Source organism: Heterodontus francisci, chromosome 3 (assembly GCF_036365525.1).
Source record: "Heterodontus francisci isolate sHetFra1 chromosome 3, sHetFra1.hap1, whole genome shotgun sequence".
In the NCBI taxonomy this organism is placed as follows: Eukaryota; Metazoa; Chordata; class Chondrichthyes; order Heterodontiformes; family Heterodontidae; genus Heterodontus; species Heterodontus francisci.
Window position 1 is genome coordinate 209870485 of NC_090373.1, and position 25492 is coordinate 209895976.

Genomic DNA, 25492 nt, shown 5'->3' on the forward strand with positions numbered 1-25492 from the left:
CCCAATCTCCCCACTCACCCATCCTCCAATCTTCCCCACTCACCCATCCCCCAATCTCCCCCACTCAACCATCCTCAATCTTCTCCACCCATCCCCCAATCTCCCCCACTCACCCATCCCCCAATCTCCCCCACTCACCCATCCCCAATCTCCCCGACTCACCCATCCCCCAATCTCCTCCCATCCCCAAATCTCCCCCACTCACCCATCCCACAGTGGCGCAGTGGTTAGCACCGCAGCCTCACAGCTCCAGCGACCTGGGTTCAATTCTGGGTACTGCCTGTGTGGAGTTTGCAAGTTCTCCCTGTGTCTGCTTGGGTTTTCTCCGGGTGCTCCGGTTTCCTCCCACATGCCAAAGACTTGCAGGTTGATATGTTAATTGGCCATTATAAATTGCTCCTAGTGTAGGTAGGTGGTAGGGAAATATAGGGACAGGTGGGGATGTGGTAGGAGTGTAGGATTAGTATAAATGGGTGGTTGATGGTCGGCACAGACTCGGTGGGCCGAAAGGTCTGTTTCAGTGCTGTATCTCTAAACTAAAACCCATCCCCTAATCTGCCTTTCCCAGCCCCCAATCTCCTCCACCCACCCCCCAATCTCCTTCAGTCCCCAACAATCTCGGGAGATTGTGTATAAAGAGACATTGACAGATTCAGTGAGTGGCAAAAAATCTGTCAGATGGAGTTCAGTCCGGGAAAGTGTGAGGTCATTCACCTCAGAGCCAAGAAATCTCCTACGTGGTGAAAGACCATGTACACAAATTACTAAAAGCCAGTGACAAAAAATATGAAAAAAACAATTGTAAAAGGCCAATGGAATGTTGGCTGAAATCTCAAGAGTCCTGGAATTCAAAGCGGAGGCAGTTATGCTTCAGTTCTACAAGGTGTCTTTATATATTTGATGTTACTGTGTTACTGGGTTTGTGTGTTCCTGTGTATATTTTGTACTACACTCTCCAGTAACATACAGTAACATCAAATGGAGTGTAATATAAAATAGACATATAATACACTTGTTAGCAAAACTGAAGCCCGTGGAATTAAAGGGACAGTTTCAGTGTGATACTAAATGAGCTAAGGGTTAGAAATCTGAGAGCAGTGGTGAAGGGTAGTTCTGCAGACTGCAGGGTAATACACAGTGCTGATCCCCAGGGACCCACTGCTCCTTTTGATATATATTAATGACCTGGACTTAGATATACAGGGCACAGTTCCATTGTTTGCAAGATAACACAAAACTTGGAAATGTAGCAAAGTGTGCAAACGACAGGAACAGAATTCAGCAGGGCAGGGACCGACTGGTGGAATGGGCAGACATGTGGCAGATGAAATTTAACGCAGGGAAGTGCGGAGTGATACATTTTGGTAGGAAATATGAGGAGAGGCAATATAAATTAAATGGACCTGGAGGTGTGTATCCACTAACAGGACAATTGGGAAGGTTGTGAAAATGGCATTTGACACCCAGTTCTGATGAAACGTTTACAAGCTGAAGCATTAACTCTCCTGCTCTCACTGCACAGATGCTGCCAGATCTGCTGGGTATTTCCGGCATTTTCTGTTTTTATTTCCGATTTCCAGCATCTGTAGCATTTGATTTTTATGTAAGATCCTGGGCTTTATTAACAGAGGCCAAAAACCAAGAAGTTATGCTGAAAGTTTGTAAAACACTGGTTAGACCTTAGCTGGAGGACTGTACCCAATTCTGGGCACTACATTGTAGGAAAGATGTGAAGGGCTTGGAGAAGCTCCAGCTGAGATTTACCAGAATGGTTCCTGGCTTGAGGGACATCAGTTACAAAAATTTGAAGGGAGAATATTTCCAGTGCTAGGGAGGAAGAGCCAGGGAGTGACACGAGTTGGAGACCTCTACCAAAGGGCCAGCACAGACAAGATGGCCTGAACAGCCTCCCTCTGTACTATATTACTTTATGATTCTATGTACATTTGATGTTACTGTGTATTACTGGATCTGTGTATTCCTGTGTATATTTAATCTTACCCCCTCTCTAACAGCCTCACTGATTCTCCCTTCCTTTGTCTAATCCCACATTCTGCCCCACACTCAGGAACCTACCCCACATCCCATCAGCAGAGATGGTTGATTTAGCATCGACAGTTACTGCCGGATATACTCCAATGGTGATACTAAAGACCAGGCACACCATCAACGCCATGGGCCAGATCTAAAGAGAGACAGAGAGAGAAGGAATGTTAGTGTCAGACTGGACACTGATCAATTGTACAATGATACAGAGAGTGAGGGAGAGAGAGAGAGAGAGAGAGCGTAGACAGGGACAGCGTGAGACAGAAAGAGAACAACAGAGAAGAGAGGCAGAGAAAAACAGAGAGAGAAATAGAGAGACAGAGAGTCAGAGAGAGAGAGAGAAAGACAGAGAGAGAATCAGAGAAAGAGTCAGAGAGAGAGAGAGAGAGAAATAGAGAGAAAGACAGAGAGAGAGAGAGAAAGACAGGGAGAGAGAGTCAGAGAGAGAATCAGAGAGAGAGAGAGAGAAATAGAGAGAAAGACAGAGAGAGAGAGAGAAAGACAGGGAGAGAGAGTCAGAGAGAGAATCAGAGAGAGAGAGAGAGAGAAATAGAGAGAAAGACAGAGAGAGAGAGAGAAAGACAGGGAGAGAGAGTCAGAGAGAGAATCAGAGAGAGAGAGAGAGAGAGAGAGAGAAAGACAGAGAGAGGGTCAGAGAAAGAGTCAGAGAGAGAGAGAGAGAGAGAGAGAAATAGAGAGAAAGACAGAGAGAGAGAGAGAAAGACAGGGAGAGAGAGTCAGAGAGAGAATCAGAGAGAGAGAATCAGAGAGAGAGAGAAAGACAGAGAGAGAATCAGAGAAAGAGTCAGAGAGAGCGAGAGAGAAATAGAGAGAAAGACAGAGAGAGAGAGAGAAAGACAGGGAGAGAGAGTCAGAGAGAGAATCAGAGAGAGAGAGAGAGAGAAAGACAGAGAGAGAGAGTCAGAGAGAGAGAGAAGTAGAGAGAAAGACAGAGAGAGAGAGAGAAATAGAGAGAAAGACAGAGAGAGAGTCAGAGAGAGAGAGAAATAGAGAGAAAGACAGAGAGAGAGAGAGAGAAATAGAGAGAAAGACAGAGAGAGAGAGAGAGAGGGAAATGGAGAGAAAGAGAGTCAGAGAGAAAGAGAGAGAGAGGAATAGAGAAAAAGACAGAGAGAGAGGCAGAGAGAGAGAGAGAGAGAAAGACAGAGAGAGAGAGAGAGGGACAGAGAGAGAGAAATAGAGGGACAGAAAAATCAGAGAGGGGGACAGCGTGGGAGTGAGTGAGAAAGAGAGTGAAAGAGATAGACAGAGACAACTAGCGAGAGAGAGAGTCAGAGAGAGGGACAGAGAAACAGAGATAAAAGGACATAGTGAGAGTGTGTGTGAGAGAGAGAGAGAGAGAGAGAGAGTGCAGTGTGGTGCCCATTCAATATCCCACTCTGCCTTCACCCTCACAGTGAGCTCCTCAGCTGAGTGACAGTGTGGAATCCGGGTAGCTCTCACAGGCTATGAAATAACCCATTAACCATCTGATCTCCTGACTCCTGATCGAAGTACACACCGAGGTGATGTACAGTCATAGCTGAATACTTAACTTTCTCAAGATGGCAAAGATTGAAGAACACCTGTTTGTCTCTGTGCTGGAATTTTCCATTAAATGTGTCGAGGTCCTCCTTCCAACAGCATTGCTCTGATCTGGAGAAAGGGAGAGAGAGAGAATGAAGGAACACCAGTGAAGAGTTATAGTCAGAGAGCTCAGCTAAAGAGAAAGAGACTTCTGTCAGGAATCCTGGCCAGTCAGGTGCCAGTCACCAGCCAATCGCTTGCAAGATCTCGACAAGAAACATCATCTAAAGCTTTCCCGGCCAGATCCCAACATCATCCAAAACTCTGCTGCCTGTGTCCTACTCACACCAAGTCCCGTCCACCCTTCATCCCTATGCTCGCTGACCTACACTGGTTAGGCAATGCCTCGATTAAACAAATTCTCATCCTTGTTTCCAAATCCATCCATCGCCTCACCCTTCCCTATCTCTGTATTTCCTCCAGCCCCACAACCTTCCGAGATATCAGCTCTCTTCTAATTCTGGCCTGTTCAGCTTCCCTGATTTCCATTGGACCATTACCGGCGGCCTTGCTTTCAACTGCCCAGGCTCTAAGCTACATCTGACACTCTCTGAACCTCAATGAATCTCTATGAATCTCTATGAATCTCTATGAATCTCTATGAATCTCTGTGAATCTCTATGAACCTCTCTGAACCTCTCTGAACCTCTATGAATCTCTATGAACCTCTATGAACCTCTATGAAACTCTCTGAACCTCTATGAAACTCTATGAACCTCTATGAAACTCTATGAACCTCTCTGAACCTCTCTGAACCTCTCTGAACCTCTCTGAAACTCTATGAAACTCCATGAATCTCTATGAATCTCTATGAATCTCTATGAACCTCTATGAAACTCTATGAATCTCTATGAACCTCTATGAACCTCTATGAACCTCTCTGAACCTCTATGAACCTCTATGAATCTCTATCAACCTCTATGAACCTCTCTGAACCTCTATGAAACTCTATGAACCTCTGTGAACCTCTATGAAACTCCATGAACCTCTCTGAACCTCTATGAAACTCTATGAAACTCTATGAATCTCTATGAACCTCTATGAACCTCTATGAACCTCTCTGAACCTCTATGAAACTCTATGAACCTCTATGAATCTCTATGAACCTCTATGAACCTCTCTGAACCTCTATGAAACTCCATGAACCTCTCTGAACCTCTATGAAACTCTATGAAACTCTATGAATCTCTATGAACCTCTATGCACCTCTCTGAACCTCTATGAAACTCTATGAAACTCTCTGAAACTCTCTGAACCTCTCTGAAACTCTCTGAAACTCTCTGAAACTCTATGAAACTCTATGAAACTCTCTGAACCTCTCTGAACCTCTCTGAACCTCTCTGAAACTCTCTGAACCTCTCTGAAACTCTATGAAACTCTCTGAACCTCTATGAAACTCTCTGAACCTCTATGAAACTCTATAAAACTCTATGAAACTCTATGAACCTCTCTGAACCTCTCTGAACCTCTCTGAACCTCTCTGAAACTCTCTGAACCTCTCTGAAACTCTCTGAAACTCTCTGAAACTCTCTGAACCTCTCTGAAACTCTCTGAACCTCTCTGAAACTCTCTGAAACTCTCTGAACCTCTCTGAAACTCTCTGAAACTCTCCGAACCTCTCTGAAACTCTCCGAACCTCTCCGAACCTCTCTGAAACTCTCTGAACCTCTCTGAAACTCTCTGAACCTCTCTGAACCTCTCTGAAACTCTCTGAAACTCTCTGAACCTCTCTGAACCTCTCTGAACCTCTCTGAAACTCTATGAAACTCTATGAAACTCTCTGAAACTCTCTGAACCTCTCTGAAACTCTCTGAACCTCTATGAAACTCTCTGAACCTCTATGAAACGCTCTGAACCTCTCTGAAACTCTCTGAAACTCTGAAACTCTCTGAAACTCTGAAACTCTCTGAACCTCTCTGAAACTCTCTGAAACTCTCTGAACCTCTCTGAACCTCTCTGAACCTCTCTGAACCTCTCTGAAACTCTCTGAAACTCTCTGAACCTCTCTGAACCTCTCTGAAACTCTATGAAACTCTCTGAAACTCTATGAAACTCTCTGAAACTCTCTGAACCTCTATGAAACTCTCTGAACCTCTATGAAACTCTCTGAACCTCTCTGAAACTCTCTGAACCTCTCTGAAACTCTGAAACTCTCTGAACCTCTCTGAAACTCTCTGAAACTCTCTGAACCTCTATGAAAATCTCTGAACCTCTATGAAACTCTCTGAACCTCTCTGAAACTCTCTGAAACTCTCTGAACCTCTATGAAACTCTCTGAACCTCTCTGAAACTCTCTGAAACTCTCTGAAACTCTCTGAAACTCTCTGAAACTCTCTGAACCTCTATGAAACTCTATGAAACTCTCTGAACCTCTCTGAACCTCTATGAAACTCTCTGAAACTCTCTGAAACTCTCTGAACTTCTCTGAACCTCTCTGAACCTCTCTGAGACTCTCTGAACGTCTATGAAACTCTCTGAACCTCTCTGAACCTCTCTGAACCTCTCTGAACCTCTCTGAACCTCTCTGAAACCCTCTGAAACTCTCTGAAACTCTCTGAACCTCTCTGAACCTCTCTGAAACTCTCTGAACCTCTATGAACCTCTATGAAACTCTCTGAACCTCTATGAAACTCTATGAAACTCTATGAACCTCTATGAACCTCTCTGAACCTCTCTGAAACTCTCTGAACCTCTCTGAACCTCTCTGAAACTCTCTGAACCTCTCTGAACCTCTATGAAACTCTATGAAACTCTCTGAACCTCTCTGAAACTCTCTGAACCTCTCTGAAACTCTCTGAAACTCTCTGAACCTCTATGAAACTCTCTGAACCTCTCTGAAACTCTCTGAACCTCTGTGAACCTCTATGAAACTCCATGAACCTCTCTGAACCTCTATGAAACTCTATGAAACTCTATGAATCTCTATGAACCTCTATGAACCTCTATGAACCTCTCTGAACCTCTATGAACCTCTATGAACCTCTCTGAACCTCTATGAATCTCTATGAACCTCTATGAACCTCTCTGAACCTCTATGAAACTCTATGAACCTCTGTGAACCTCTATGAAACTCCATGAACCTCTGTGAACCTCTATGAAACTCCATGAACCTCTCTGAACCTCTATGAAACTCTATGAAACTCTATGAATCTCTATGAATCTCTATGAACCTCTCTGAAACTCTCTGAACCTCTCTGAAACTCTCTGAAACTCTCTGAAACTCTCTGAAACTCTCTGAAACTCTCTGAAACTCTCTGAACATCTCTGAAACTCTCCGAACCTCTCTGAACCTCTCTGAACCTCTCTGAAACTCTCTGAACCTCTATGAAACTCTCTGAACCTCTCTGAACCTCTCTGAACCTCTCTGAACCTCTATGAAACTCTCTGAACCTCTCTGAACCTCTCTGAACCTCTCTGAACCTCTCTGAACCTCTCTGAAACTCTCTGAAACTCTCTGAAACTCTCTGAACCTCTCTGAAACTCTATGAAACTCTATGAAACTCTATGAAACTCTCTGAAACTCTATGAAACTCTCTGAAACTCTCTGAACCTCTATGAAACTCTCTGAACCTCTATGAAACTCTCTGAACCTCTCTGAAACTCTCTGAAACTCTCTGAAACTCTCTGAAACTCTCTGAACTTCTCTGAACCTCTCTGAACCTCTCTGAGACTCTCTGAACGTCTATGAAACTCTCTGAACCTCTCTGAACCTCTCTGAACCTCTCTGAACCTCTATGAAACTCTCTGAAACTCTCTGAAACTCTCTGAAACTCTCTGAACCTCTCTGAAACTCTCTGAAACTCTCTGAACCTCTATGAAACTCTCTGAACCTCTATGAAACTCTATGAACCTCTATGAACCTCTATGAACCTCTCTGAACCTCTCTGAAACTCTCTGAACCTCTCTGAAACTCTCTGAAACTCTCTGAACCTCTCTGAACCTCTATGAAACTCTATGAAACTCTCTGAACCTCTCTGAAACTCTCTGAACCTCTCTGAAACTCTCTGAAACTCTCTGAACCTCTATGAAACTCTCTGAACCTCTCTGAAACTCTCTGAACCTCTGTGAACCTCTATGAACCTCTATGAACCTCTCTGAACCTCTATGAAACTCTATGAAACTCTATGAATCTCTATGAACCTCTATGAACCTCTATGAACCTCTATGAACCTCTCTGAACCTCTATGAACCTCTATGAACCTCTATGAACCTCTCTGAACCTCTATGAATCTCTATGAACCTCTATGAACCTCTCTGAACCTCTATGAAACTCTATGAACCTCTGTGAACCTCTATGAAACTCCATGAACCTCTCTGAACCTCTATGAAACTCTATGAATCTCTATGAACCTCTATGCACCTCTCTGAACCTCTATGAAACTCTATGAAACTCTCTGAACCTCTCTGAACCTCTCTGAACCTCTCTGAAACTCTCTGAAACTCTCTGAACCTCTCTGAAACTCTCTGAAACTCTCTGAAACTCTCTGAAACTCTCTGAAACTCTATGAAACTCTATGAAACTCTATGAACCTCTATGAAACTCTCTGAACCTCTCTGAACCTCTCTGAAACTCTCTGAAACTCTCTGAAACTCTCTGAAACTCTCTGAAACTCTCTGAAACTCTATGAAACTCTATGAACCTCTCTGAACCTCTCTGAAACTCTCCGAACCTCTCTGAAACTCTCCGAACCTCTCTGAACCTCTCTGAACCTCTCTGAAACTCTCTGAACCTCTCTGAACCTCTATGAAACTCTATGAAACTCTCTGAACCTCTCTGAAACTCTCTGAACCTCTCTGAAACTCTCTGAAACTCTCTGAACCTCTATGAAACTCTCTGAACCTCTCTGAAACTCTCTGAACCTCTGTGAACCTCTATGAACCTCTTTGAACCTCTCTGAACCTCTATGAAACTCTATGAATCTCTATGAACCTCTATGAACCTCTATGAACCTCTCTGAACCTCTATGAACCTCTATGAACCTCTATGAACTTCTCTGAACCTCTATGAATCTCTATGAACCTCTATGAACCTCTCTGAACCTCTATGAAACTCTATGAACCTCTGTGAACCTCTATGAAACTCCATGAACCTCTCTGAACCTCTATGAAACTCTATGAATCTCTATGAACCTCTATGCACCTCTCTGAACCTCTATGAAACTCTATGAAACTCTCTGAACCTCTCTGAACCTCTCTGAACCTCTCTGAAACTCTCTGAAACTCTCTGAACCTCTCTGAAACTCTCTGAAACTCTCTGAAACTCTATGAAACTCTATGAAACTCTATGAACCTCTATGAAACTCTCTGTACCTCTCTGAACCTCTCTGAAACTCTCTGAAACTCTCTGAAACTCTCTGAAACTCTCTGAAACTCTCTGAAACTCTATGAAACTCTATGAAACTCTCTGAACCTCTCTGAACCTCTCTGAAACTCTCCGAACCTCTCTGAAACTCTCCGAACCTCTCTGAACCTCTCTGAACCTCTCTGAAACTCTCTGAACCTCTATGAAACTCTCTGAACCTCTCTGAACCTCTCTGAACCTCTCTGAAACTCTCTGAACCTCTCTGAACCTCTCTGAACCTCTCTGAAACTCTATGAAACTCTCTGAAACTCTCTGAACCTCTATGAAACTCTCTGAACCTCTCTGAAACTCTCTGAAACTCTCTGAAACTCTGAAACTCTCTGAACCTCTCTGAAACTCTCTGAAACTCTCTGAAACTCTCTGAACCTCTATGAACCTCTATGAAACTCTCTGAACCTCTATGAAACTCTCTGAACCTCTCTGAAACTCTCTGAAACTCTCTGAACCTCTATGAAACTCTCTGAACCTCTATGAAACTCTCTGAACCTCTCTGAAACTCTCTGAAACTCTCTGAACCTCTCTGAAACTCTCTGAACGTCTATGAAACTCTATGAAACTCTCTGAACCTCTCTGAACCTCTATGAAACTCTCTGAAACTCTCTGAACTTCTCTGAACCTCTCTGAACCTCTCTGAGACTCTCTGAACGTCTATGAAACTCTCTGAACCTCTCTGAACCTCTCTGAACCTCTCTGAACCTCTATGAACCTCTATGAAACTCTCTGAAACTCTCTGAACCTCTCTGAAACTCTCTGAACCTCTCTGAAACTCTCTGAAACTCTCTGAACCTCTATGAAACTCTCTGAACCTCTATGAACCTCTCTGAACCTCTCTGAAGCTCTCTGAAACTCTCTGAAACTCTCTGAAACTCTCTGAAACTCTCTGAACCTCTCTGAACCTCTCTGAAACTCTCTGAAACTCTCTGAAACTCTCTGAAACTCTCTGAAACTCTCTGAACCTCTCTGAAACTCTCTGAAACTCTCTGAACCTCTCTGAAACTCTCTGAACCTCTCTGAACCTCTCTGAACCTCTCTGAACCTCTCTGAAACTCTATGAAACTCTATGAAACTCTATGAAACTCTCTGAACCTCTTTGAAACTCTCTGAAACTCTCTGAAACTCTCTGAAACTCTCTGAACCTCTATGAAACTCTCTGAACATCTCTGAAACTCTCTGAACCTCTCTGAAACTCTCTGAAACTCTCTGAAACTCTCTGAAACTCTCTGAACCTCTATGAAACTCTCTGAACCTCTATGAAACTCTCTGAACCTCTATGAAACTCTCTGAACCTCTCTGAAACTCTCTGAACCTCTGTGAACCTCTATGAACCTCTATGAACCTCTCTGAACCTCTATGAAACTCTATGAAACTCTATGAATCTCTATGAACCTCTATGAACCTCTCTGAACCTCTATGAAACTCTATGAACCTCTGTGAACCTCTATGAAACTCCATGAACCTCTCTGAACCTCTATGAAACTCTATGAAACTCTATGAATCTCTATGAACCTCTACGCACCTCTCTGAACCTCTATGAACCTCTCTGAACCTCTATGAAACTCTATGAACCTCTATGAATCTCTATGAACCTCTATGAACCTCTCTGAACCTCTATGAAACTCTATGAACCTCTGTGAACCTCTATGAAACTCCATGAACCTCTCTGAACCTCTATGAAACTCTATGAAACTCTATGAATCTCTATGAACCTCTACGCACCTCTCTGAACCTCTATGAAACTCTATGAAACTCTATGAAACTCTCTGAACCTCTCTGAACCTCTATGAAACTCTCTGAACCTCTCTGAAACTCTCTGAAACTCTATGAAACTCTCTGAACCTCTCTGAACCTCTCTGAAACTCTCTGAACCTCTCTGAAACTCTCTGAAACTCTCCGAACCTCTCTGAAACTCTCCGAACCTCTCTGAACCTCTCTGAAACTCTTTGAAACTCTCTGAACCTCTCTGAAACTCTCTGAACCTCTCTGAACCTCTCTGAAACTCTCTGAAACTCTCTGAAACTCTCTGAACCTCTATGAAACTCTCTGAACCTCTATGAAATTCTATGAAACTCTATGAACCTCTCTGAACCTCTCTGAACCTCTCTGAACCTCTCTGAACCTCTCTGAAACTCTCTGAAACTCTCTGAACCTCTCTGAACCTCTATGAAACTCTATGAAACTCTCTGAACCTCTCTGAACCTCTCTGAACCTCTCTGAAACTCTCTGAAACTCTCTGAAACTCTCTGAAACTCTCTGAAACTCTCTGAACCTCTCTGAAACTCTCTGAACCTCTCTGAACCTCTCTGAAACTCTCTGAAACTCTCTGAAACTCTCTGAACCTCTATGAAACTCTCTGAACCTCTATGAAATTCTATGAAACTCTATGAACCTCTCTGAACCTCTCTGAACCTCTCTGAACCTCTCTGAACCTCTCTGAAACTCTCTGAAACTCTCTGAACCTCTCTGAACCTCTATGAAACTCTATGAAACTCTCTGAACCTCTCTGAAACTCTCTGAACCTCTCTGAAACTCTCTGAACCTCTCTGAAACTCTCTGAAACTCTCTGAACCTCTCTGAAACTCTCTGAACGTCTATGAAACTCTATGAAACTCTCTGAACCTCTCTGAACCTCTATGAAACTCTCTGAAACTCTCTGAAACTCTCTGAACTTCTCTGAACCTCTCTGAACCTCTCTGAGACTCTCTGAACCTCTATGAACCTCTCTGAACCTCTCTGAACCTCTCTGAACCTCTCTGAACCTCGATGAAACTCTATGAAACTCTATGAAACTCTCTGAACCTCTCTGAAACTCTCTGAAACTCTCTGAAACTCTCTGAACCTCTATGAAACTCTCTGAACCTCTATGAAACTCTATGAAACTCTATGAACCTCTCTGAACCTCTCTGAAACTCTCTGAAACTCTCTGAACCTCTCTGAAACTCTCTGAAACTCTCTGAAACTCTCTGAAACTCTCTGAAACTCTCTGAACCTCTCTGAGACTCTCTGAAACTCTCTGAAACTCTCTGAACCTCTCTGAAACTCTCTGAAACTCTCTGAAACTCTCTGAACCTCTCTGAACCTCTCTGAACCTCTCTGAACCTCTCTGAAACTCTCTGAAACTCTATGAAACTCTATGAAACTCTCTGAACCTCTCTGAAACTCTCTGAAACTCTCTGAAACTCTCTGAAACTCTATGAAACTCTCTGAACCTCTATGAAACTCTCTGAACATCTCTGAAACTCTCTGAACCTCTCTGAAACTCTCTGAAACTCTCTGAAACTCTCTGAAACTCTCTGAACCTCTATGAAACTCTCTGAACCTCTATGAAACTCTCTGAACCTCTCTGAAACTCTCTGAACCTCTGTGAACCTCTATGAAACTCTCTGAACCTCTCTGAACCTCTCTGAAACTCTCTGAACCTCTCTGAACCTCTCTGAAACTCTATGAAACTCTATGAAACTCTCTGAAACTCTCTGAACCTCTATGAAACTCTCTGAACCTCTATGAAACTCTCTGAACCTCTCTGAAACTCTCTGAAACTCTGAAACTCTCTGAACCTCTCTGAAACTCTCTGAAACTCTCTGAAACTCTCTGAACCTCTATGAAACTCTCTGAACCTCTATGAAACTCTCTGAACCTCTCTGAAACTCTCTGAAACTCTCTGAACCTCTCTGAAACTCTCTGAACCTCTCTGAACCTCTCTGAACCTCTCTGAACCTCTCTGAAACTCTCTGAAACTCTATGAAACTCTCTGAAACTCTCTGAAACTCTATGAAACTCTATGAAACTCTATGAAACTCTCTGAACCTCTATGAAACTCTCTGAAACTCTCTGAAACTCTCTGAAACTCTATGAAACTCTATGAAACTCTCTGAACCTCTATGAAACTCTCTGAACATCTCTGAAACTCTCTGAACCTCTCTGAAACTCTCTGAAACTCTCTGAAACTCTCTGAAACTCTCTGAACCTCTCTGAACCTCTATGAAACTCTCTGAACCTCTCTGAAACTCTCTGAACCTCTCTGAAACTCTCTGAACCTCTATGAAACTCTATGAAACTCTCTGAACCTCTCTGAACCTCTCTGAACCTCTCTGAACCTCTCTGAAACTCTATGAAACTCTATGAAACTCTATGAAACTCTCTGAACCTCTATGAAACTCTCTGAACCTCTATGAAACTCTCTGAACCTCTATGAAACTCTCTGAAACTCTCTGAAACTCTCTGAAACTCTGAAACTCTCTGAACCTCTCTGAAACTCTCTGAAACTCTCTGAAACTCTCTGAACCTCTATGAAACTCTCTGAACCTCTATGAAACTCTCTGAACCTCTCTGAAACTCTCTGAAACTCTCTGAACCTCTATGAAACTCTCTGAACCTCTCTGAAACTTTCTGAAACTCTCTGAACCTCTCTGAAACTCTCTGAAACTCTCTGAAACTCTCTGAAACTCTCTGAACGTCTATGAAACTCTATGAAACTCTCTGAACCTCTCTGAACCTCTATGAAACTCTCTGAAACTCTCTGAAACTCTCTGAACTTCTCTGAACCTCTCTGAACCTCTCTGAGACTCTCTGAACGTCTATGAAACTCTCTGAACCTCTCTGAACCTCTCTGAACCTCTCTGAACCTCTCTGAACCTCTATGAAACTCTCTGAAACTCTCTGAAACTCTCTGAAACTCTCTGAACCTCTCTGAAACTCTCTGAAACTCTCTGAACCTCTATGAAACTCTCTGAACCTCTATGAAACTCTATGAAACTCTATGAACCTCTCTGAACCTCTCTGAAACTCTCTGAAACTCTCTGAAACTCTCTGAACCTCTCTGAACCTCTCTGAAACTCTCTGAACCTCTCTGAACCTCTCTGAAACTCTCTGAAACTCTCTGAAACTCTCTGAAACTCTCTGAACCTCTCTGAAACTCTCTGAACCTCTCTGAAACTCTCTGAACCTCTCTGAACCTCTCTGAACCTCTCTGAACCTCTCTGAAACTCTCTGAAACTCTATGAAACTCTATGAAACTCTATGAAACTCTCTGAACCTCTATGAAACTCTCTGAAACTCTCTGAAACTCTCTGAAACTCTCTGAAACTCTATGAAACTCTCTGAAACTCTATGAACCTCTCTGAACCTCTCTGAACCTCTCTGAACCTCTCTGAAACTCTCTGAAACTCTCTGAACCTCTCTGAACCTCTCTGAAACTCTCTGAAACTCTCTGAACCTCTCTGAAACTCTCTGAAACTCTCTGAAACTCTCTGAAACTCTCTGAAACTCTCTGAACCTCTCTGAACCTCTCTGAAACTCTCTGAAACTCTCTGAACCTCTCTGAAACTCTCTGAACCTCTCTGAACCTCTCTGAAACTCTATGAAACTCTATGAAACTCTATGAAACTCTATGAAACTCTCTGAACCTCTTTGAAACTCTCTGAAACTCTCTGAAACTCTCTGAAACTCTCTGAAACTCTATGAAACTCTCTGAACCTCTATGAAACTCTCTGAACATCTCTGAAACTCTCTGAACCTCTCTGAAACTCTCTGAAACTCTCTGAAACTCTCTGAAACTCTCTGAAACTCTATGAAACTCTCTGAACCTCTATGAAACTCTCTGAACCTCTATGAAACTCTCTGAACCTCTCTGAAACTCTCTGAACCTCTGTGAACCTCTATGAAACTCCATGAACCTCTCTGAACCTCTATGAAACTCTATGAATCTCTATGAACCTCTATGAACCTCTATGAACCTCTCTGAACCTCTATGAAACTCTATGAACCTCTATGAATCTCTATGAACCTCTATGAACCTCTCTGAACCTCTATGAAACTCTATGAACCTCTGTGAACCTCTGTGAAACTCTATGAACCTCTGTGAAACTCTATGAAACTCTCTGAACCTCTCTGAACCTCTCTGAACCTCTCTGAACCTCTATGAAACTCTCTGAACCTCTCTGAAACTCTCTGAACCTCTCTGAAACTCTCTGAACCTCTCTGAAACTCTCCGAACCTCTCTGAAACTCTCCGAACCTCTCTGAACCTCTATGAAACTCTATGAACCTCTATGAATCTCTATGAACCTCTATGAACCTCTCTGAACCTCTATGAAACTCTATGAACCTCTGTGAACCTCTGTGAAACTCTATGAACCTCTGTGAAACTCTATGAAACTCTCTGAACCTCTCTGAAACTCTCTGAAACTCTCTGAAACTCTATGAAACTCTCTGAACCTCTCTGAAACTCTCTGAACCTCTCTGAAACTCTCTGAACCTCTCTGAAACTCTCCGAACCTCTCTGAAACTCTCCGAACCTCTCTGAAACTCTCTGAACCTCTCTGAACCTCTCTGAAACTCTCCGAACCTCTCTGAAACTCTCCGAACCTCTCCGAACCTCTCTGAACCTCTCTGAAACTCTATGAAACTCTCTGAACCTCTCTGAACCTCTCTGAACCTCTCTGAACCTCTCTGAAACTCTATGAAACTCTCTGAAACTCTCTGAACCTCTATGAAACTCTCTGAACCTCTATGAAACTCTCTGAACCTCTATGAAACTCTCTGAAACTCTGAAACTCTCTGAACCTCTCTGAAACTCTCTGAAACTCTCTGAACCTCTATGAAACTCTCTGAACCTCTATGAAACTCTCTGAACCTCTCTGAAACTCTCTGAAACTCTCTGAAACTCTCTGAAACTCTCTGAAACTCTCTGAACCTCTATGAAACTCTCTGAACCTCTCTGAAACTCTCTCAAACTCTCTGAAACTCTCTGAAACTCTCTGAACCTCTCTGAAACTCTCTGAACGTCTATGAAACTCTATGAAACTCTCTGAACCTCTCTGAACCTCTATGAAACTCTCTGAAACTCTCTGAACTTCTCTGAACCTCTCTGAACCTCTCTGAGACTCTCTGAACGTCTATGAACCTCTCTGAACCTCTCTGAACCTCTCTGAACCTCTATGAAACTCTCTGAACCTCTCTGAACCTCTCTGAACCTCTCTGAACCTCTCTGAACCTCTATGAAACTCTCTGAACCTCTATGAAACTCTATGAAACTCTATGAAACTCTATGAAACTCTATGAACCTCTCTGAACCTCTCTGAACCTCTCTGAAACTCTCTGAAACTCTCTGAACCTCTCTGAACCTCTATGAAACTCTATGAAACTCTCTGAACCTCTCTGAAACTCTCTGAACCTCTCTGAAACTCTCTGAAACTCTCTGAAACTCTCTGAAACTCTCTGAACCTCTATGAAACTCTCTGAACCTCTATGAAACTCTCTGAACCTCTGTGAACCTCTATGAAACTCCATGAACCTCTCTGAACCTCTATGAAACTCTATGAAACTCTATGAATCTCTATGAACCTCTATGAACCTCTATGAACCTCTCTGAACCTCTATGAAACTCTATGAACCTCTATGAATCTCTCTGAACCTCTCTGAACCTCTCTGAACCTCTGTGAAACTCTATGAACCTCTGTGAACCTCTATGAAACTCCATGAACCTCTCTGAACCTCTATGAAACTCTATGAATCTCTATGAACCTCTATGCACCTCTCTGAACCTCTATGAAACTCTATGAACCTCTCTGAACCTCTCTGAACCTCTCTGAACCTCTCTGAAACTCTCTGAAACTCTCTGAACCTCTCTGAACCTCTCTGAACCTCTCTGAAACTCTCTGAAACTCTCTGAAACTCTATGAAACTCTATGAACCTCTATGAACCTCTCTGAAACTCTCTGAAACTCTCCGAACCTCTCTGAAACTCTCCGAACCTCTCTGAAACTCTATGAAACTCTCTGAACCTCTCTGAACCTCTCTGAACCTCTATGAAACTCTATGAAACTCTCTGAAACTCTCTGAAACTCTCTGAACCTCTATGAAACTCTCTGAACCTCTCTGAAACTCTCTGAACCTCTCTGAAACTCTCTGAAACTCTGAAACTCTCTGAAACTCTCCGAACCTCTCTGAAACTCTCCGAACCTCTCTGAACCTCTCTGAAACTCTCTGAAATTCTCTGAAACTCTCTGAAACTCTATGAAACTCTCTGAACATCTCTGAAACTCTCTGAAACTCTCTGAAACTCTCTGAACCTCTCTGAAACTCTATGAAACTCTCTGAACCTCTCTGAAACTCTCTGAACCTCTCTGAACCTCTCTGAAACTCTATGAAACTCTCTGAAACTCTCTGAACCTCTATGAAACTCTCTGAACCTCTATGAAACTCTCTGAACCTCTCTGAAACTCTCTGAACCTCTATGAAACTCTCTGAAACTCTCTGAACCTCTATGAAACTCTCTGAACCTCTATGAAACTCTCTGAACCTCTATGAAACTCTCTGAACCTCTCTGAACCTCTCTGAAACTCTATGAAACTCTCTGAAACTCTGAAACTCTCTGAACCTCTCTGAAACTCTCTGAAACTCTCTGAAACTCTCTGAACCTCTATGAAACTCTCTGAAACTCTCTGAAACTCTCTGAACCTCTATGAAACTCTCTGAACCTCTATGAAACTCTCTGAACCTCTCTGAAACTCTCTGAACCTCTCTGAAACTCTCTGAAACTCTGAAACTCTCTGAACCTCTCTGAAACTCTCTGAAACTCTCTGAAACTCTCTGAACCTCTATGAAACTCTCTGAACCTCTATGAAACTCTCTGAACCTCTATGAAACTCTATGAAACTCTATGAAACTCTCCGAACCTCTCTGAAACTCTCTGAAACTCTCTGAAACTCTCTGAACCTCTCTGAAACTCTCTGAAACTCTCTGAACCTCTCTGAACCTCTCTGAAACTCTCTGAAACTCTCTGAACCTCTCTGAACTTCTCTGAAACTCTCTGAAACTCTCTGAACCTCTCTGAACCTCTCTGAAACTCTCTGAAACTCTCTGAACCTCTCTGAACCTCTCTGAAACTCTCTGAACCTCTCTGAAACTCTCTGAAACTCTCTGAACCTCTCTGAACCTCTCTGAAACTCTCTGAAACTCTCTGAACCTCTCTGAACTTCTCTGAAACTCTCTGAAACTCTCTGAACCTCTCTGAACCTCTCTGAAACTCTCTGAAACTCTCTGAAACTCTCTGAACCTCTCTGAAACTCTCCGAACCTCTCTGAAACTCTCCGAACCTCTCTGAAACTCTATGAAACTCTCTGAACCTCTCTGAACCTCTCTGAACCTCTATGAAACTCTATGAAACTCTCTGAAACTCTCTGAAACTCTCTGAACCTCTATGAAACTCTCTGAACCTCTCTGAAACTCTCTGAACCTCTCTGAAACTCTCTGAAACTCTCTGAAACTCTCTGAAACTCTCCGAAACTCTCTGAAACTCTCCGAACCTCTCTGAACCTCTCTGAAACTCTCTGAACCTCTCTGAACCTCTCTGAAACTCTATGAAACTCTCTGAAACTCTCTGAACCTCTATGAAACTCTCTGAACCTCTATGAAACTCTCTGAACCTCTCTGAAACTCTCTGAACCTCTATGAAACTCTCTGAAACTCTCTGAACCTCTATGAAACTCTCTGAACCTCTATGAAACTCTCTGAACCTCTATGAAACTCTCTGAACCTCTCTGAAACTCTCTGAAACTCTGAAACTCTCTGAACCTCTCTGAAACTCTCTGAAACTCTCTGAAACTCTCTGAAACTCTCTGAACCTCTATGAAACTCTCTGAACCTCTATGAAACTCTCTGAACCTCTATGAAACTCTATGAAACTCTATGAAACTCTCTGAACCTCTCTGAAACTCTCTGAAACTCTCTGAAACTCTCTGAACCTCTCTGAAACTCTCTGAAACTCTCTGAACCTCTATGAAACTCTCTGAACCTCTATGAAACTCTCTGAACCTCTCTGAACTTCTCTGAAACTCTCTGAAACTCTCTGAACCTCTCTGAACCTCTCTGAAACTCTCTGAAACTCTCTGAAACTCTCTGAACCTCTCTGAACCTCTCTGAAACTCTCTGAAACTCTCTGAAACTCTCTGAACCTCTCTGAAACTCTGAACCTCTCTGAAACTCTCTGAACCTCTCTGAAACTCTCTGAACCTCTCTGAACCTCTCTGAAACTCTCTGAAACTCTATGAAACTCTATGAAACTCTATGAAACTCTCTGAACCTCTTTGAAACTCTCTGAAACTCTCTGAAACTCTCTGAAACTCTCTGAAACTCTCTGAAACTCTATGAAACTCTCTGAACCTCTATGAAACTCTCTGAACCTCTCTGAAACCCTCTGAAACTCTCAGAACCTCTCTGAAACTCCATGAAACTCTCTGAACCTCTCTGAAACTCTCTGAAACTCTCTGAACCTCTCTGAAACTCTCTGAAATTCTCTGAAACTCTCTGAACCTCTATGAAACTCTCTGAACCTCTCTGAAACTCTCTGAACCTCTCTGAACCTCTATGAAACTCTCTGAACCTCTATGAACCTCTCTGAACCTCTCTGAACCTCTCTGAAACTCTCTGAACCTCTATGAACCTCTCTGAACCTCTCTGAAACTCTCTGAAACTCTCTGAACCTCTCTGAACCTCTCTGAACCTCTCTGAAACTCTCTGAACCTCTCTGAAACTCTCTGAACCTCTCTGAAACTCTCTGAACCTCTATGAAACTCTCTGAACCTCTCTGAACCTCTATGAACCTCTATGAACCTCTCTGAACCTCTCTGAACCTCTCTGAAACTCTCTGAACCTCTCTGAAACTCTCTGAACCTCTATGAACCTCTGTGAACCTCTCTGAAACTCTCTGAACCTCTATGAACCTCTCTGAACCTCTCTGAACCTCTCTGAACGTCTCTGAAACTCTCTGAACCTCTCTGAAACTCTCTGAACCTCTATGAACCTCTCTGAACCTCTCTGAACCTCTCTGAAACTCTCTGAACCTCTCTGAAACTCTCTGAAACTCTCTGAACCTCTATGAACCTCTCTGAACCTCTCTGAAACTCTCTGAACCTCTCTGAACCTCTCTGAACCTCTCTGAACCTCTCTGAAACTCTCTGAACCTCTATGAAACTCTCTGATCCTCTCTGAAACTCTTTGAAAATCAAGCAAACTCTATGAAACTCTTTATATCATTCTTTTCCATTTAGGGGCTCCCTCCTTAAAATTTACCTCATGGAACAAGCTTTTGGTCACCTGCCCGAATACCCATGCTGTGATTCAACATTGGTCTGGGACTTAACCCTGATCTGATTGAGCTTCTCACCTTGTTTGTTGAGGTCGACCTTGCAGAACTTTTCTTCCTCCTGCTCTTCCTTCTTCCATTCATCTTTCTTTTTATTAAAGTGATACCGAGAGAACTCCTGAATGATTGAGGATTGAAGACACAAACCGACCAGATTGAAACACTGGCCACACAGCAGCAGACACCATTCAAAACCCTCACCGAAGGCACATGTTAACACTGCAGACAGCTCCCTCCCTCCTCCACCCTCTCCCCCTCCCTCCTCCACCCTCCCCACTTCCCTCCTCCACCCTCCCCCACCTCTCTCCTCCAGCCTCTCCCCTCCCTCCTCCGCCCCCTCCCTCCTCCACACTCTCCCCTCCCTCCTCCACCCTCTACCCCCTCCCTCCTCCACCCTCTACCCCCTCACACCTCCACCCTCCCACTCCCTCCTTCACCCTCTCCCCCTCCCTCATCCACCCTCCCCCTCCCTCCTCCACCATCTACCCCTCTCCCTCCTCCACCCTCTCCGCTCCCTCCTCCACCCTCTCCCCCTCCCTCCTCCACCCTCTACCCCCTCCCTCCTCCACCCTCTACCCCCTCCCTCCTCCACCCTCCCCCTCCCTCCTTCACCCTCTCCCCCTTCCTCCTCCACCCTCTCCCATTATCCCTCCTCCACCCTCTCCCACCTCCCTCCTCCACCCTCTCCCCCTCTCCCTCCTCCAGGCCCTCCCACCTCCCTCCTCCACTCCCCCTCTCCCTCCTCCACCCTCTCCGCCTCTCCCTCGTCCACCCTCTCCCCCTCTCCCTCCTCCACCCTCTCCCCCTCTCCCTCCTCCACCCTCTCCCCCTCTCCCTCCACCGTCCTCTCCCCCTCTCCCTCCTCCACATTCTCCCCCTCCCTCCTCCACTCTCTCCCTCCCCTCCCTCCTCCACCCTCTCCCCCTCCATCCTCCACCCTCTCCCCCCTCCACCCTTTCCCCTTCTCCCTCCTCCACTGTCTAGCCCTCCTCCTCCACCATCCTCTCTCCCTCCTCCTCCACCACCCTCTCCCACCTCCCTCCACCACCCTCTCCCCCTCCTCCTCCACCACCCTCTCCCCCCTGCCTCCACGACCCTTTCCCCCTCTCCCTCCTCCACCCTCTCCCCCTCCACCCTTTCCCCCTCTCCCTCCTCCACTATCTACCCCTCCTCCTCCACCATCCTCTCTCCCTCCACCTCCTCCACCCTCTCCCCCTCTCCCTCCTCCACCCTATCCCGCTCTCCCTCCTCAACCCTCTCTCTCTTCTCCGCCCTCTCCCCTTCTCCCTCCTCCACCCTCCCCCTCCCCCCTCCACGCTCTCCCCCCTCCCTCCTCCACCCTATCCCGCTTTCCCTCCTCCACCCTATCCCGCTCTCCCTCCTCAACATTCTCCCCCTCCCTCCTCCGCCCTCTCTCCCTCCTCCACCCTCTCTGCCTCCTCTGCCCTCTCCCCTTCTCCCTCCTCTCCCCCTCTCCCCCCTTCACCCTTTCCCCCTCTCACTCCTCCACCCTCTCCCCCTCTCCCTCCTCCACCCTTTCTCCCTCTTCCTCCACCACCCTTTCCCCCTCTCCTCCTCCACCCTCCCGCCTTCTCCCACCTCCACCCTCTCCCCCTCTCCCTCCTCCACACTCTCCCCCTCCCTCCTCCACCCTCTCCCCCTCTCCCTCCTCCACCCTCCCCCACTCCCTCCTCCACCCTCTTCCCCCTCCCTCCTCCACCCTCTTCCCTCTCCCTCCTCCACCCTCTTCCCCTCTCCCTCCTCCACCCTCCCCCCTCCCCTCCACCCTCTCCGCCTCTCCCTCCTCCACCCTCTCCCCCTCTCCCTCCTCCACCCTCTCCCCCTCTCCCTCCTCCACCCTCTCCCCCCTCCCTCCTCCACCCTCTCCCCCCTCCCTCCTCCACTCTCTCCCTCCCCTCCCTCCTCCACCCTCTCCCCCTCCATCCTCCACCCTCTCCCTCCTCCACCCTCTCCCCCTCCACCCTTTCCCCCTCTCCCTCCTCTACTGTCTAGCCCTCCTCCTCCACCATCCTCTCTCCCTCCTCCTCCACCACCCTCTCCCCCCTCCCTCCACCACCCTCTCCCCTTCCTCCATCACCACCCTCTCCCCCCTGCCTCCACCACCCTCTCCCCCTCTCCCTCCTCCACCCTCTCCCCCCTCCACCCTTTCCCCCTCTCCCTCCTCCACCCTCTCCCCCTCTCCCTCCTCCACCCTTTCCCCATCCCTCCTCCACTATCTACCCCTCCTCCTCCACCATCCTCTCTCCCTCCACCTCCACCACCCTCTCCCCCCTCCCTCATCCACCCTCTCCCCCCTCCCTCCTCCACCCTCTCCCCCCTCCACCACTTCCCCCTCTCCCTCCTCCACCCTCTCCCCCTCTCCCTCCTCCACCCTCCCCCACTCCCTCCTCCACCACCCTCTCCCCCCTGCCTCCACCACCCTCTCCCCCTCTCCCTCCTCCCCCCTCTCCCCCCTCCACCCTTTCCCCCTCTCCCTCCTCCACCCTCTCCCCCTCTCCCTCCTCCACCCTCTCCCCCTCCCTCCTCCACTATCTACCCCTCCTCCTCCACCATCCTCTCTCCCTCCACCTCCACCACCCTCTCCCCCCTCCCTCCATCACCCTCGACCCCTTCTCCCTCCTCCATCCTCTCCTCCCTTCTCCCTGTTCCACCCTGTCTCCCTTATCTCTCCTCAACCCCCACCTCCCTTCTCTGTCCTCTATCCCTCCTCCACCACTCCCTCCCTTCTGTCTCTTCCCTTCTGCCTCTTGCACCCCCTCCTCCTTTCTGCCTCCTTCACCCTATCCTCCCTTTCACCTCCTGCACCCCCTCCTCCCTTCTCCATCCTCTGCCCTCTCCTCCCTTCTGCCTCCTCCACCCTCTTCCCCCTCCCTCCTCCACCCTCTCCCCTCTCACGCCTCCACCCTCTCCCCCTCTCCCTCCTCCACCCTCCCCTCCACCCTCTCCGCCTCTCCCTCGTCCACCCTCTCCCCCTCTCCCTCCTCCACCCTCTCCCTCCTCCACCCTCTCCCCCTCTCCCTCCACCATCCTCTCCCCCTCTCCCTCCTCCACCCTCTACCCCCTCCCTCCTCCACTCTCTCCCTCCCCTCCCTCCTCCACCCTCTCCCCCTCCATCCTCCACCCTCTCCCTCCTCCACCCTCTCTCCCTCCACCCTTTCCCCCTCTCCCTCCTCCACTGTCTAGCCCTCCTCCTCCACCATCCTCTCTCCCTCCTCCTCCACCACCCTCTCCCCCCTCCCTCCACCACCCTCTCCCCCTCCTCCTCCACCACCCTCTCCCTCCTGCCTCCACCACCCTCTCCCCCTCTCCCTCCTCCACCCTCTCCCCCCTCCACCCTTTCCCCCTCTCCCTCCTCCACCCTTTCCCCCTCCCTCCTCCACTATCTACCCCTCCTCCTCCACCATCCTCTCTCCCTCCACCTCCACCACCCTCTCCCCCCTCCCTCCATCACCCTCTACCCCTTCTCCCTCCTCCATCCTCTCCTCCCTTCTCCCTGTTCCACACTGTCTCCCTTATGACTCCTCAACCCCCACCTCCCTTCTCTGTCCTCTATCCCTCCTCCACCACTCCCTCCCTTCTGCCTGTTCCCTTCTGCCTCTTGCACCCCCTCCTCCTTTCTGCCTCCTTCACCCTATCCTCCCTTTCCCCTCCTGCACTCCCTCCTCCCTTCTCCATCCTCTGCCCTCTCCTCCCTTCTGCCTCCTCCACCCTCTCCTCCCTTCTCCCTCCTCCTCCCTTCTGCCTCCTCCACCCTCTCCTCCCTTCTCCCTCCTCCTCCCTTCTTCCTCCTCTGCCCTCTCCTCCCTTCTCCCTCCTGCACCCCCTCCTCCCTTCTCCATCCTCAACCCTCTCCTCCCTTCCCTTCTCCCTCCTCCTCCCTTCTGCCTCCTCCACCCTCTCCTCCCTTCCCCCGCTCAACCCTCTCCTCCCTTCTCCCTCCTGCACCCCCTCCTCCCTTCTCCATCCTCAACTCTCTCCTCCCTTCTCCCTCCTCCTCCCTTCTGCCTCCTCCACCCTCTCCTCCCTTCTCCCTCCTCCTCCCTTCTTCCTCCTCTGCCCTCTCCTCCCTTCTCCCTCCTGCACCCCCTCCTCCCTTCTCCATCCTCAACCCTCTCCTTCCTTCCCTTCTCCCTCCTCCTCCCTTCTGCCTCCTCCACCCTCTCCTCCCTTCCCCCGCTCAACCCACTCCTCCCTTCTCCCTCCTGCACCCCCTCCTCCCTTCTCCATCCTCAACTCTCTCCTCCCTTCTCCCTCCTCCTCCCTTCTGCCTCCTCCACCCTCTCCTCCCTTCTCCCTCCTGCACCCCCTCCTCCCTTCTCCATCCTCAACCCTCTCCTCCTCCCTCCTCCTCCCTTCTGCCTCCTCCACCCTCTCCTCCCTTCCCCCGCTCAATCCTCTCCTCCCTTCTCCCTCCCACACCCCCTCCTCCCTTCTCCATCCTCAACCCTCTCCTCCCTTCTCCCTCCTCCTCCCTTCTGCCTCCTCCACCCTCTCCACCCTTCTCCCTCCTCCTCCCTTCTGCCTCCTCCACCCTCTCCACCCTTCTCCCTCCTCCTCCCTTCTGCCTCCTCCACCCTCTCCACCCTTCTCCCTCCTCCTCCCTTCTGCCTCCTCCACCCTCTCCACCCTTCTCCCTCCTCCTTCCTTCTGCCTCCTCCACCCTCTCCACCCTTCTCCCTCCTCCTCCCTTCTGCCTCCTCCACCCTCTCCACCCTTCTCCCTCCTCCTCCCTTCTGCCTCCTCCACCCTCTCCACCCTTCTCCCTCCTCCTCCCTTCTGCCTCCTCCACCCTCTCCTCCCTTCTCCCTCCTGTCACCCTTCCTGCTCCTGGGTTTAAATTTAGCATCGGGCCTAAAATGGGGAAACTGGGGTCAGTGACTGGTTTTGCCAACTGGCTGACCCATTTACAGCTGGAGTTTTTCATCGGGTGACTGGCCCCTGCAGCTTGTCTGAGCGTGCAACAAATAGCTTTCAATCCCATCACCAATATTTTTATCACAAGTGAATAAAAATAGTCAAAGAACATGAGAAAAACACTCTATTTTTAAATGCCTCTGTGATTAATATTCTTCCGAGGTTTCGCTCTTAGCATCATGCTAGAAATTAATCATCCATAATCTATAGAATCACTGAAGCAGGCTTGAAGGCCTCCTCCTGTTCCTGTGTAACAGGCTCGAGGGGCTGAATGGCCTCCTCCTGTTCCTGTGTAACAGGATCGAGGGGCTGAATGGCCTCCTCCTGCTCCTATGTAACAGTCTCGAGGGGCTGAATGGCCTCCTCCTGTCCCTGTGTAACAGTCTCGAGGGGCTGAATGGCCTCCTCCTGTCCCTGTGT

The 25492-nt window shown here is 47.3% G+C and overlaps 1 protein-coding gene across 4 annotated transcripts in view; it reads right to left on the reverse strand.

The window, feature by feature from the left end:
- Positions 1-25492, reverse strand: part of LOC137366505 (equilibrative nucleoside transporter 1-like) — a 352530-nt gene that overhangs the window by 94509 nt on the left and 232529 nt on the right. For all 4 annotated transcript variants that reach the window (XM_068028318.1, XM_068028303.1, XM_068028319.1 and 1 more), the window contains 3 exons: positions 20159-20255; positions 3602-3702; positions 2077-2185 (listed from right to left, as the gene is read on the reverse strand). In XM_068028318.1, the coding sequence (XP_067884419.1) occupies positions 2077-2185; positions 3602-3702; positions 20159-20255 (307 nt within the window). The remainder of the gene's footprint in view (positions 1-2076; positions 2186-3601; positions 3703-20158; positions 20256-25492) is intronic.